The sequence below is a fragment of the Grampus griseus genome (genome assembly GCF_964374135.1).
Source record: "Grampus griseus genome assembly, chromosome: 19".
In the NCBI taxonomy this organism is placed as follows: domain Eukaryota; kingdom Metazoa; phylum Chordata; class Mammalia; order Artiodactyla; family Delphinidae; genus Grampus; species Grampus griseus.
In genome coordinates this window covers 27,940,211-27,954,848 of record NC_139013.1, presented here as the reverse complement: position 1 = coordinate 27,954,848, position 14,638 = coordinate 27,940,211, and the positions used below count along the sequence as shown (strand labels likewise).

At 38.7% G+C, this 14,638-nt stretch overlaps 1 protein-coding gene across 1 annotated transcript in view; it reads right to left on the bottom strand.

Moving 5' to 3' along the window:
- Positions 1–10,639, bottom strand: part of RBL2 (RB transcriptional corepressor like 2) — a 45,087-nt gene extending 34,448 nt beyond the window's left edge. Inside the window, exons 1-4 of the mRNA XM_082676521.1 lie at positions 10,325–10,639; positions 7,879–8,009; positions 5,453–5,653; positions 2,170–2,234 (exon numbers count right to left, since the gene is read on the bottom strand). Coding sequence (XP_082532647.1) covers positions 2,170–2,234; positions 5,453–5,653; positions 7,879–8,009; positions 10,325–10,567 — 640 coding nt within the window. The 5' untranslated portion in view covers positions 10,568–10,639. The remainder of the gene's footprint in view (positions 1–2,169; positions 2,235–5,452; positions 5,654–7,878; positions 8,010–10,324) is intronic.
- Positions 10,640–14,638: the final 3,999 nt, after the last annotated feature.

The window sequence follows — 14,638 nt, the reverse complement described above, 5'->3', positions numbered from 1 at the left end:
GCTACAAAGCCGTACACACTGACAAGCCTAAACTTGTCGCTGGTGTTGTACCTGCCACGGAAGGAAATAACTGGCAGCACAGTGACTTCTAACAAAAATCTGAAATGCCCCTAAAGATCAGAACCTAAACGCCAGGACTCTCCCATCATGACATACTCTACATTTCAAATCCTGACTTTAGAAATAAATCTCACTTCGTGAGATATTTTATCTTTCAATCAACAAAGATAATCTGACTGAAGACTTGGGATAACATGTAAAACAGGAAGTGGCACCTAACAGTCTTCAGTCCACAAAGCCCTTCATGACAACAAGCCCAAACTTGTCACTCGTGTGTACTTGCCATTGGAAGTCAACAAAGATAACAGGCAAAAGTTAGCTTGTTTATCAGGAATGAGATAATCTGGGATGCCCACTGTTGCAGACAAAGTCATGAAAAAGGTGTCTATAAGAGTACACCATCCCCCAAATAACTAAATCAAGAACTGAATAAAACCAACTAAACTACTCTATTGGAAAAGATCCTAGTGAATCATAAACGATCATAGTGCTGGATCGTGGGTAGACAAAGGCTCTTTAGACCAAATAATTATATCGGAATTAATAACAGTAAGGTAAAACTCAAACACTGAGTTAATTGCAGAGACAAAAGCTATGCCACCCCAGTTGATCAAGTGAGACCAAAACCTAAATAAATACACTTCTCTTCCAATAATTTATATAGTACCAAATACTTACCTCCAAGTATACATATGTCATAAGACATAAAACAGATATAAATCCTAGAAGTCAGATATACCTGCCCACAATCTACTGTCAAGACTAATATCATAACACCAGCCACAGTAAGCCAAGTGGTAGCAAATGTTCCAACCATCATGAAAACTGTTTATATGCTCTTATTAAGCCTTTCTAAATTTCATGCCACTGATCACACCACCTTCATCTCTGCTAAAGAAACATCCAGTGTGATGGAAAGCAAAAATAACCAAGAGCTCATTTTTGACAAAAGAAAGATTTTTCTTTTCAATAAAGCATGCAACTCAGGGAAGGAAGGATAAGTTCTAACCTAACTAGCTAGAAAGGACCAGCTACAATCAGACAAATTGAACTGACACCAAGGGACACATCCCTGCTAGAGGGCCTACACATGCAGCATGAAACCAAGAGCTAAGAGATGTGGATTCAAATCCTAGCTCTGTTTCTAGCAGCTAGTTTCTGGGCCTCAGTTACTGACTCTTTAAATAAGTTGGACAAATGGATCTAATAATGAGAACCTCTTATATTTATGAAATACCTGCCAGCTCTAATAATTCTTTGATTTTAACTTTGCATTTTATTGGGATATCTTAATGGCAAAGGCATTCTATATAATCTATAGAAAAAGCTGTGTAACTGTACTTTCTGCTCTTCTATATATTAGTAAGAATCATTTCTACATAGAAATACAGAGAGGTAAGAACCTGCTGTATAGCACAGGGAACTCCACTTCGCTGTACAGTAGAAACTAACACAACATTGTAAAACAACTATACCTCAATTAAAAAAAAAAAGACACTATGCCTAGGAATAAGCTGCATAAATTTTACACATATTTTATATTTCATTTCAATAAACTTACTGATAGTCAATTCATTCCTGATTAAAAAAATACAGAGAGGACAATAATAAGAATAAAAATGTATTTCACTGAATGCAGACCTTGGACAGGTTAAGTGAGAAGAGGAGGTAGAGAAAATAAGTTGTATCTAAAGGTATTTGATCAAGCATATTTATCTGAACAAGATGTAAAAAGTAATCTGAACTACTCTGAAAACGATCAGTCCCACTCAATTAAATAAGACATGTCTCGTGAAAAATACAGCCCAAGATATAAGCACAGACACACTAATGTGTTTCAGTCCATAATTCAGAGATAATGTGCTTTGGAAAAAATGTTGTGTAAGAACAAAACGAAGGATTTTCCATTTAATGAAGGAAGTTTGGGATACTGTAAAGAATTTCAAAAGACTCTTATGAAAAGGCAATACTTAAAAAAGAACCTGGGACTAAAAGCCTTGAGAAATTTTTCAGTGAGAATCTTTTCCTGATACACATTATAGGTTGACAATAGTAGTACCTGAACTTTTAAATAAACTAATATTTAAATAAATATCACTCTTTCCTTACCTTTTGCATATATAAAAAGCACCCAACAAAAATGGAAAACTTCAGACACGGTACAGGGCTGTCGCCTTTGGGGGAGAAAAAAGTCATGAGATAACAGAAGAATCAGAAAAAGACATGACAAATGACTGTAAACTAGGTGAGAAACAAAACCCACAGTTAGAGGGAGTGACAGCAGATTCATTTCACATGGAAAATGTGCAAGAAGTTCTGCTCCAACCAAATACTGGTAAGGGAATAGCTGGGAGCAAGGGAAAGCACTCATCTTAGAAGAAAATTCTGAAGAGGTGTAAAAGCTTTTGCAGGTCAAGATAAGTAAGGTAGAAAATAAAACGAGTAACAATAGTTCTTCTGATGACATCAGCAAGGCTAATGCTGCTTTAAGACCCATGTATGCAGGCAGATATTCCTCCAACTTCTTTTCCCCTCCACCATAGTTGATGAAATGTAAACCCTCCCTCCCTAAAGACATTCCAGATTATATATCGAGTCACAAATGGATTTTTTTTTTTTTTGGCTGTGCTGCATGGCATGCGGGATCTTACCCCGACCAGGGACCGAACCCGTGCCCCCTGCAGTGGGAGCTCGGAGTCTTAACCAATGGACCGCCAGGGAAGTCCCACAAAAGGACTTTTTAATGTAAATTCGGGGCTCCCCCTAATTCCTTATATTTCTATCATTAGGAGTACCTGTTGCAGGGAGGAGGAAGGGGGAAAATAAAAGTGTACCTGTTATATTTGCTAAGATGTCTGCTACAGGGAGTTTCAGACCTGTTTTAAACTTGGCTTTTCTACCAAATCCTCTGCCAATGTTTAGGTAAGACATCTGTTGGCTCCATATCCCAATAGCCTTATTCTACCAAGGTGCTTTGAAGAGAAGAATCTGAAGACTGGGGTTTAGTTCCCGCACTGTCATTAGCTAAGTACACTTGCTCTCCATGTGCCTTAGTCTCTCCATCTGCTAAAAGATCATTCTACTTGGGTATAATACTGTATTTCATTCACCAGTCGATGGCAAGGATTAAACGTCATTGCCCTGCTTTAAAAAGTAGCCTCCCCACCATAGGCATGTGATAAACTACCTAGTTTTGATACCTAGCAAGATAAAAGTCAAACATTTTAGAAGCCATTCTAACTTACAGTTATAAGAAAAATAAGTCCTAGCGATGTAATGTACAACATAAATATAATTAACACTGCTGTATGCTATATATGAAAGTTAAGAGAATAAATCTTAAGAGTTGTGATCACAAAGAAAAATTTTTTTTCTATTTAGTTTTGTATTTCTAAGTGAGATGATGGCTGTTCACTAAACTTACTGTGGTCATCATTTCATGATGTATGTAAGTCAGATCATTATGCTGTACACCTTAAATTTATATAGTGCTGCATGTTAATTATACCACAATAAAACTGGAAGAAAAAAACAACACTCAAGCCACTCCAAAAACTGGCTCTAGAACTCTAGAACAAACTTAACCTGCTTAGCCAAATTTCCTCCTACTTTGCTGCTTCGGTGTCTTCATTCTCCATCCTCTGCATAGAAGGCTACCTGTATCTCCAAATTCACCTATCAAAATCCTACCCATCCTTCCAGTCCTATTTCTGCCTACTCCATGGAACCTTACCTAACTGTCTTATACAGAGTGGCTTATTTTTGCCCCCAAAGTCCTACATTTCTATTATCTTTTGCACTTATACATGCCTCTCCCTGACTATACTTACTGTAAGCTCTCAAAAGACAGTGACTCTGGGTTTTGGTTTTTTTTTGTTTTTTTTTTTAACATTTGTATCCTACATACAGTAAGCTCTCAATAAATACTCAGTGAGAAATTTTCAAAGACCAGTGTGTGAGATGCAATACTGAGTCGTGGTGAAATACACGGGTTCTGCAGGCAGACTACTTAAGTTTCAATAAGAGCTCCACACTTACTGTGTGACCTTGGCCAAATTACTTAACCTCTCAAAGGCTTGTTTCCCCCCACGTGTAACAACAGTATCAACCTCATAAAGCCATGGTAATGATTAACTGAAGTAATACATGCTTAAGTCTTAGAAGAGTCCCTGCCCCATAATAAATACTCAGTAAATGGTATACATTACTATTACTAATATTAGCCAAAAGTACTAATAAAAAGTATACAGGGTGATATAGATGTAAAATTTTTAGGTAAACTTATTAGAATTTTCTGAATTAGAATTAAGTAGTCCATACACCCTAATAAATATCAAAGCAAATACAATCTGAAATCATTTTTACAACACTTCAGAGAAAGAAGATATTCTATATCTTTCTATAAATGATCATATCAGCCTCACTTAGACTCAGAAACAAGCTTCTATCCAAACTTTAGAATACTTAATTATAAATAGACAATTCCCTAAAACTGCAAGCAAACTAGACCAGCTGCTTCCGTATCAGTGGGGTCAAGTATATAAAAATGAACATCGTTTTATTTTTTAAAGCTGCTCACTTACTGTAAACATCCTTCACAGTTTGGGAACATTTTTATATTGAAAGAGAAGCAAACATTATTCATTCAATTACAATAACTTCTTTTCCCCTACTTTTCTTGTCAACATTTTTCTAGTTCTATTTTAAGAACAAATTTTCATTTCTACTTTATGAAAAAAACTTTCGTGATAAAAGTAGAGAATTTGTATCCCATAATTGCCCTTATCTACCAGGAAAGATGGAAAACATCGAGCCAGAATAAGTTTACAGATTTGCACACATAGTCAGAAGCAGAATTTCATAATAGTTTCAGTTTTCAGTTCCACTATTCTCCCCCCAATCCAGTTTCTCTACTTTTCACAGGTTGTAAACATCAAAATACATAGAGAAGCCTTTTCAGGGGGATTTTTTTACTATTCAGTTTGACATAAAAGTCAAATAAAGAAATAGTCTATATGTATTATAATATGTAGAAAATAATAGAAATAGTCAATATCATCGATAATAGAAAATTAAGTAGTCATATTCTATACCCAAGATTGCTAACTGGTGAGAGTATCTAAGGTCTGATTTTTGCATTTTCGGTTGCTTAAATGAACAGGGAAAGTTTATAGAAACAGAGATTCCACACATTTTGCAACGTGAAAGAAGCCAAACTCTTCAGAGCTAACATACAATGAAAAGCAAGAAATTATTATTGGAAAGAAAGATTACTTATGAAATCACATTTGTTTCTTAAGACCAGCAAAATAAACTGAGGGACACAAACTAAGGGATCAAAACTGTAGTACAGACAAACGTGTATTCCTGCTTAACAAATATAAAAACATACCGCTGTTTTCTTCCTCTTTGTTGACGAGGCTGCTCCTCTTGAGGATATTTAAAAATGTCCTGAAAAATGGGTTCATATTTCTTAAAGATTACAGCAGAAACAGTGAAGTTTCTTTCTAATCTCTCAGTCCGTTCTCTGAACTGTGCGGGTAGGTTTGCCATGTCTTCCCATTTCTTCATCTTGTGAAAAAATTCAATTAAGCTGATATTAAAAATAAAAAATGAGATTTTTTTTTTGTAATTAACACAGGGTAAAATATACAAATTAGATAATTAAAAGTAATTGAAATTAACTCATTAAATTATATTACTTTTAGACAGTGATATAAAATCACAACTCATGCCTCTCTGGCTAATCTCACAGATTGGTTTATTTCTCTCATCTTCCAAATCTAATTTCCCTAATCTCTTTTCCTGAGATTACCTAAAAGTTTAAAAAAAATATGAAATACATATCAATACAAAAGAAGTGGAAAATAAGTAGTTAACCAGAGAACATAACCAACATTCATGTAACAATTGCCAGATTTAACAAATATAAACATATCAAATACATTTTGCCATGTTTGCTTCAGATTCTACAGAAACAGCCAGTTCCCTCTGGACTCTTCTTCCCCAAAGATAAGCACCACTGTATAGTCTGAGTCTTCCCATCCGAGTTTTTACACTTACTGTGTGATTATATATGTACCCATAACAGTTTAGTAGTATCTTTTGTATGTGTGGTTTTAAATTTTTATATAAATGGTATCATACTGTAAGTAGCATTCTACAACTTGTTTTTTCATTCAATATGTTTATGAGATTAATGTTGCTACGTGTAGATCTAATTTTTAATTGCTAAAAATATTCCTTCATATGAACTACCATGTCTTGCGTTCATTCCCCAACCAATGGAAATTGAGGTTTCTAATTTTTCACTATAACAAAAATGCTGTAATGAACACATTTCTGTACTTGTACGCTGAAGTTTCTTTAAGAACTACCCTGAGAAGCAGAATTGCTGAGTCAGAGAATATGCATCTTCAACTTTACTAGATACTGCCAAATTTCCCACTAGAGTGACTGTGCCAATTTATACTCTCTCCAATGTACACCAGCAATACAGAGTTCCTATTTCCCTACATAATGACCAAACTTGGTATCGTGAGACTCCAAATTTCCCCAATCTGATGAGAATGAAATATTACCTTATTTTTACTTCGAACTTCCTTGATTACTTGTGAGACTGAACATCTTTACCTACATGTATTAGCTATGTGAGTTTAGGCCTTTGTGAAATCATATACTTTTCCCATTTTTTAGTAGCTATTTGTCAATTATTTAACTATTTGTTAGTAGTCCTTTATGTAATTCTGGATACTAATCTTTTGTTACACTGTAAATATCTTTTCCCAATCTGCTCTTTCTTTTTAATTCATTTAGTCCATTGCTGCAGAGAAGTAAATAATCTGAACCCATAGGTAAAAATTTAAAAACAAAAATTGAGCTTTCGAATTGGAAATAAAACTGAAGTCTGAGATATTACTTGCATTAAAATATTAGGTAAGCTTAGCTTACTAGAGTTTATAATGATGATTCCATAATTTGACCTTTGCTTCTAAAGTCCCTTGTCTGTCATTTAACTGGATGAGTCTGACTCCACTTTTCTTCTTTGTAATGATTATACTTTGCACCTTATTTAAGCCCACTTCTGCAGGTTTACAGCCCAGGTGTTCAACTCTTTACACGCTGCCTCTTGTTCTTAGGCCTAAATATAACTCAGGATGGAGTTCAAGGTTAATAAATAGACTCCAGCTAAAAGATTACATTTGTTGTTATTTTAATAGTAAGTGATTTTTTTTTAAACCACTAGGTCCATAAATTTTGACGGTGGCACTTCCTCCAAAATGCCAAACATCCTTTTTCCACCAATCTTTAATAAGCCAAGAGAAAATTAACCCAAATGGCACAAATAATAAATGTAATCAATTCAATTATACAACAGATAGAAAAAGCAATTTCTGCCTCCTCTTTAGATACAAGTCCAGTACATGTAGTTCTCAGTTTAATACCATATAATATTTACTTTTTCAATTTAGAGTATCTTTATTTAGAGTTCTCCCAATATTACACAATGATAAGTCATTGTGTAATATTAACCTAGTAGGAATGAAAATGTAATTGATTATCTTAATGTAATTAAATGTAATGATAACCTAATAGTAAACGCTTCATACAAGTACCAAATACATTAAAATTTAATTATTTTTCACCAAAGGAATAAAATATAATGGACACTAACTTAGATGTGGTAAAGAAAAACCATGACCTAACTTCTAAATTTAGCACTCCATAGGTACAAATGCTTGGAAAATGATAAAGAGAAATTCCTACTGTCACTATGCTTTTATATTAGTCACACTCTACAAACTCTGACATAGTTACCTCTGCTCTGAACATCTCAGGATTCTAGTTAAAGATACATAGTTTCCTTCAACTGTCCCTTTGCTTACAGTTGGCACAGATTTTCTGCAAGCCACATATAAGGCACATGCTAACCAATGAAGATCATTTCCCTGTAAAATAAAAGAAAATTGATTTTTAGCAAATGAACTATATATATTTCAGTATGAAAAACTCGTTTAAATTCAAAGTGTTATTTATATGTTTGTGGGAAATTGCATTTTCAGTGATGTCCCTGTCCCAAATGCTCTTCGTATAATGTGACACTGACATTCTTCCACGGAGAGGTTGAAGTCTGTGTTCTCTCACTTTGAATTGTCTCAACCAGTACCACAGGTGAAAGTGATGCTATATAACTGTCAAGATCATAAAAGGCAATACAATTCCACCTGGTGCTCTCTCTCAGGACATACACCGTGGAAGTCCCAGCATGGGAGTAGATCACCTTGGGCAAATTACTTAACAATTGTAGAGGCTCAATTTTCTTACCTGAGGACTGTGAGAATTGAGAAAATACAAGAAATCAAAAGATAAAATTCTATAACCACTATTCTATATTAAATATCATACGAGCTTTATTTTCCAGGGTACACTTCCACGAGACTGACGCCCGACATTATTTTACAGCATACCTGACTACTAGTTCCACAAGGGCAGGGATTTTATGTTTTGTGCCTTGCTCTATCCCCAGCACCTACGTAACAGTGTCTGGCCATGAACAGGTGATCAAAAAATATTTGGGAAATGAATGAACATCATTCACTTACTGGGTAAACTGAGCTAAGAATCTGAGATCGAAGTCTTTAAAAAACTGAGAAATCAAACAGTTATTTTTAAAAATAATTTACTAACCATCTATTATTTGTCACTTGCTTATATAACCCTGGGCTTCACACAACTTAACCACTGTGAGTTGAAATAATGCTTTTTCTATCGAATTTACAGGGTTATCCTGAGGGTAAAATAAGAGCTTATTTGGAGGCACTTATGCCCATCACCAAAGAAGAGTCCTTCTCTTTGTCTGCCTACAGGAACCACTAGGAAAGAAACAAGAACATGGCCTATTCAGCCAGATCACCAAAGCATGTGAAAGAGCTTTGTAAACTCCAAAGCGCTATCCATATGAGTGCTTCATGTTCCAGAAACTCGACGTTACCTTATTTAACCATCAGAACAGCTTTGTAAGGTAGGTACAAATATCTCAAAGTAACATACCACAAAATTGAGTTTGGAATGGTTAAGTAAATTGCCCAAAGTCACCTAGGTCTGTCAGGTTCCAAAGCCAGTATATTACTAGCTTCCCCCCCAACCCCGCCCTGCTGCAGATGTAAAAATGGGAATAAGGAACTGAATTAAAATTCTATTAATGCAAGAATAAAAAAATAATAACCTTAGTGAGTGCCACACAGGCAAAAACACCCTCTTATACTTAAATAACACCTCGGTTAGGCCTTCCCATTCTAAGCCTATTTGCCCTACTCTTTCCACAAACTATTCAACAACTTAAAATCGTATGGCCTGCAGTTTAAATACCACTCACACAGGCAGTCAAACAGCGGATAAACAATGCAGACTTCCGTGTCACTTCCCATTGGCCCATAAAGGGGAGGTGCCTACAGGGTTGAGCCTCACTGGCTAGAATGGCCATTTTCTCCGCTGCAAGCCCCGTCGGAAGAAAGGGACAAAACATGCCTAGATCGCAGCGACTATAAGAGTCCTGGGCAATGTCTGGAGAGACCAATAGGTCCTCAAGGTCGTCGCAGTCCTGACTTCCTAGAGACAAATGCGTGTCTTTATCCAGGCGGGCAGAAAGCCCGTTTCATTTGCGCAGGGGAAAGATTCGTCTTTGTTCACACATACATAAACACAGCTCGAAACGTAACGCTTTTACTCAAACGGAGGCAATGGCCTGGACAAAGGCAATTTGGTACAGTTCAAAAAGAACTGAAGAAGCCCGGAAACGCAGGCGCTAACATCGGGTTAATTTCAGAGCTAATGCAGGCAAGTCCCCGCCCCACCCCATCCCCTTCTGCGTACGGTCTTGACAACTACACCTGTTCATCCTGCCAACAAGGTGCTTGTTTTTGTAATCGGACCGCAGCACGACCTCAGCCTCGCGGTGCTACTTTAGGGCAAGGGCTGTTCCCGCTTCGGAACCGGAGGGGGAAGAGCAGCGAGACAGAGTTCACTTTCAGGGCCGCTACAGAGCTTTTCAAAAGCCAGGTTTCCAGGACGAAGGTTCGCAAAGAGGATTCCCTCCCCGCTCCAGGCTGGGGACCCAGAGAGCCGGGGCCGGCAGGGGCGGAGGGGTCCCCCCTACCCCCCAACCGCGGGGCGCCCGAGCCGGGGAGACAAGGGGCCCCATTCCCGGAGGCGGGGCGGGACCACTAGGCCCGGAAAGCCGCTGGTCTCCTCCCCCCGGGCGCACCTCCAGCGTGTAGCTCTCGCTCATGCTCCTGTAGCTGTCCCAGGCCTCGGCCCGAGCCGCCTCGTCCATGTTCAGGCGGCTGCACAGCTCGTCGAACCGCTGTTGGGTCTGAGGGGCCGGCGACCGGGCCGACTGCGCTGCGTCCTCCGCCTCGGCATCCTCCTCCTCCTCTTCATCTGAGGCCGCCGCCGCCGGAAGAGGAGGAGGGGGCGGCGGCGGCGATTGGTTGCCTCCCGACGGCATAGCGCACACCTGGGCGGCGGCGCCTCAGGTGAGCCGAGGGCCTGGGCCCCCAGCCATTCAAACCGCGAAGCGCCCGCCAGTCGGCCGACTGATTGCCGACTGCGTCGCGGCCAACGGCGCTGGGCCACACATCGGTGCCCGTAGTTCCGAGCACGGGTTGATGGGAAATGTGGTCCAGGCCGGGGGCCCACGGGGATCAAAACTCATACGTAGAAAAATCATCTCGCATCGTCTCCCTCGGGTGGAAATAAAAGCGACTTCTCTCCGTTTCAAGTACCTCCTCATCGGGAGACCATTCAGCAGGGCTGTACTGAAGAGAAAACATCCAAGAAACGTTGACATGTGAAGGTTTAGTGTCCAAAGTGTCCCCAGAAATAACACTCATCACCTGCGTGTCCTTATCTAAAAAATAAAGATAATAGAAAGGGCCTGTCTGCCTAAATTCAAATTTCGGCGTCATTCCTAATTCTAGTTCTTTCCTATGTTTTAATTTTATTTGCGACTTTCAAATAATTATTGGATTTTTTTTTTAAAGTAGTAATTCTTTTTTTCCCCATAGGGTGAATTTACATTCACTATAAGTGACATATTTGTCCTACTCTAAGTCACCCAATTGGCTTAAATTTACATTTCCTTTATTTTTATTTTCATTTTGCTTTCTCTTTTCAAATTTATATGAATCACTTTGTTTCCAGTCGTCTTTGATTTCTTAAAGGGGTATGGTATAAAATGTTTTCATGCACGAGGAGCCCTAAGGCATTTCTGGTTTGCTATGGGGTCATTTTCTGTCTTCATTGATCATTTGAACCCAGCCACCATACCGTGAGGAAGCCCAGGTCACTTAGAGAAGCCTGTTGTCAAAGATAAACAAAGCTAGACATCAGTGAAAGGGATGAAAACATTTTATGCAGTCATTCCTGACAGTAGGGGAAAGTGCTGGACTCCTTTCTGAATTGTGCAGAGATAATTGGGGATTTAAAGGGAAAAGGAAAGAGTAGAGATGGGGAGGGAGCAGAGCTCAAGCAAAAAGTTACAGAGGGTTGGTGACTATATATGTGATTAGGCCAAGTGGACCTGCTAGTTATCAATTTGTTGAAGTTAGGATTGTATCCTGCCACAGAGACTGGGAGTCAGAGACTCTGTACTTCCTGATGATTACATATCAAAGGAATGGCTTTCAGGTCATTGAGAAAGACACTCCTGATTTGTAGGATATACAGTTGGTCTGCAGTATACACAGGTTGTGCATCCGCAGGTTCAACCAACTGTGGATCAAAAATATTAAGAAAAACAAAAACAGGGACTTCCCTGGTGGCGCAGTGGTTAAGAATCCACCTGCTAATGAGGGGACATGGGTTCGAGCCCTGGTCTGGAAAGATCCCACCTACCGTGGAGCAACTAAGCCCGTGCTCCACAACTACTGAGCCTGTGCTCTAGAGCCCACAAGCCACAACTACTGAGCCCACGTACCACAACTACTGAAGCCCACACACCTAGAGCCCATGCTCCACAACAAGAGAAGCCACCACAATGAGGAGCCTGCACACCACAACTAGAGAGAAAGTCTGTGCGCCCCAGTGAAGACCCAGCACAGCCAAAAATAAATAAATACGTAAATTTAATTAAAGAAAAAGAAAAGAAAAAACACCTCACTGAAAACAAGACTTTCCCTTTTTTAAAAAAAAAGAACAAAAACAAAACAAACAAACAAAATACATACAACCATTCCAGGAAGTTCCAAAAAGCAAAGCTTGAATTTGTCACGTACCCTAGCAACTATTTACTTAGCATTTACATTTACATCCCACTTACATTTTATTAGGTATTATAAATAATCTAGAGATGATTTAAAGTTTACAAGAGGATGTGCATAGCTTGTATGGAAATACTATGACATTTTATATAAGAGACTTGGGCATCAGCAGTTATTGGTATCTGCAGGGCTCCTGGAACCAATCCCTGCATATACCAGGGACAACTGTACATCTCAAAAGGACAGAGGAAGGTATCACAATTGTAAGCCCTATTTAGTAAATGCTATAAGAAAGGGAAGGCTGAGACCTTTCCTCAGGTGTTGGCAAGAACAATCTTTAAATTCTGGAAGCATTGAGGTTTCTCAGGCAGGCATTTTATCAATAATAGGGGCTGGAGTCACCCTAGGACACAGCCTTATGCTGCTAGAAGCCATGCTAGAGTTATGGCATCTCAGTGCAGGGGTTTGGACGAGAGTTTTGCTGTTCTAACCATGCACATAGGACATGAGACCCCTGGCCCTCAGTCCCAGCCATGTTGAATGAGCCCGTTTACAAGCAGATTCTCCAGCTTCCAGTCAAGCTGTCCCAGCTAATGCTGTATGAAGCAGAGATGAACCTTCCCGCTGATCCCTGCCCAACTGCATATCTGTGGGCAAAAGCAATAATTATTTTGTTTCAAATCACAAAGTTTTAGGACAGTTTGTTATGCAGCAATAAATAATTAAACACCTGTTAAGTGTAAGACATGTATCTATCAATTATCATGAAAGAAAAAAAATCACTTAATAATTGAATTTTTTCTTGGTAATTTTTTATGCCTCCACTAGTCTTACCAATAGATTAAATTTTTTAACTTTGAAAAGCTAAAATTACTTAATAATTGACATTAACATTCCTTAAAAAAAAAAAAAGAAAAAAGAGGCACTTTTGATGATGGAGATTAACTGACTTAGACATAGCTAAGAAAAGAGTTGAAACTGAATCTCTAGACTATGGGTACAAAACATTTCTACCCCTTATCTTACCTCCTTCTCCTCCAGAAGTTAGGGTGGCCGTCTTAAAACACAAATCTGGGGCTTCCCTGGTGGCGCATGCAGGGGACACGGGTTCGTGCCCCGGTCCGGGAAGATCCCACATGCCGCGGAGCGGCTGGGCCCATGAGCCATGGCCGCTGAGCCTGCACGTCCGGAGCCTGTGCTTTGCAATGGGAGAGGCCACAACAGTGAGAGGCCCGCGTACTGCAAAAAAAACAAAACAAAACACAAATCTGATCACCTCTTTCCCCTAGTTAAATAGTTTCTCACTGATCTTAGAAGTCAACATCCTCCATGGCCTACAGGTTCCCTCCCACCTGCCTCTGTATTCTCTTTGAAAATCGCTTTCCATCAGTCAAGTACCACCTTCAATGTCAATTTCTCGAATTTCCCTATTAAATGTTCTCATGACACATTATAGTCATAGTGAATTATTTACATGTTTATCTTTCATGTCTATTGTCCTCATTATGTGTTAAGTGCTATGAGAGTAGCAACTGTGTCTGTTTAGTTCCATCCTGTGACCTCAGAGTCTAACATGGTTCTGGGCATCTAGTTGACTCGCCAAAATATTTATTGAATAAATGACTGATTATGATAATCAAGATATATCTTGTTCTTATTGGAGTCTCAGGTTTTGTGCACGTAAAATCCTTACTCTGGCTGTGATCTGATAGTCCAATAGAATGTCAAAGACCATAAATGGCAGTCATCTAAAAATAAATTTTACCTTTACATTATTTATATCACCCTAAAATATATGACTTAACCGTGAAACATCACATAAACATTTCTACAATGAAACACAGTGGTCTTCACACGCTTTGGTATGTCCTCCTAAAAAAAATCACCTTCTAGCATACTTTAAAGTTGACATCTAAAAGGTTTCATTAAAAGTTTAATCAAGAGCAAAGGATGTAACATCCAGCATGTAACTACAGACCTTTTAAAGTGAAACTGTTACTAAACTTGAAATATTTCCATTGGACCTTAAATATCATAGCAGATACTCACTATCATTCATTTAAAAAATACATGAACAGGAAATTCCCTGGTGGTCCAGTGGTTAGGACTCTGCACTTTCACTGCTGAGGGTGCAGGTTTGATCCCTGGTCAGGGAACTAAAATCTGGCAAGCTGTGCAGTGCAGGAAAAAAAGAAAGAAAGAAAGAAAAAAAGAAATCAAACTTGCACACAAAAGACCCTGAATAACCAAAGCAATCTTGAGAAAGAAGAACAAAGCTGGAGGCATCACACTTCCTGATTTCAAACTATATCACAATA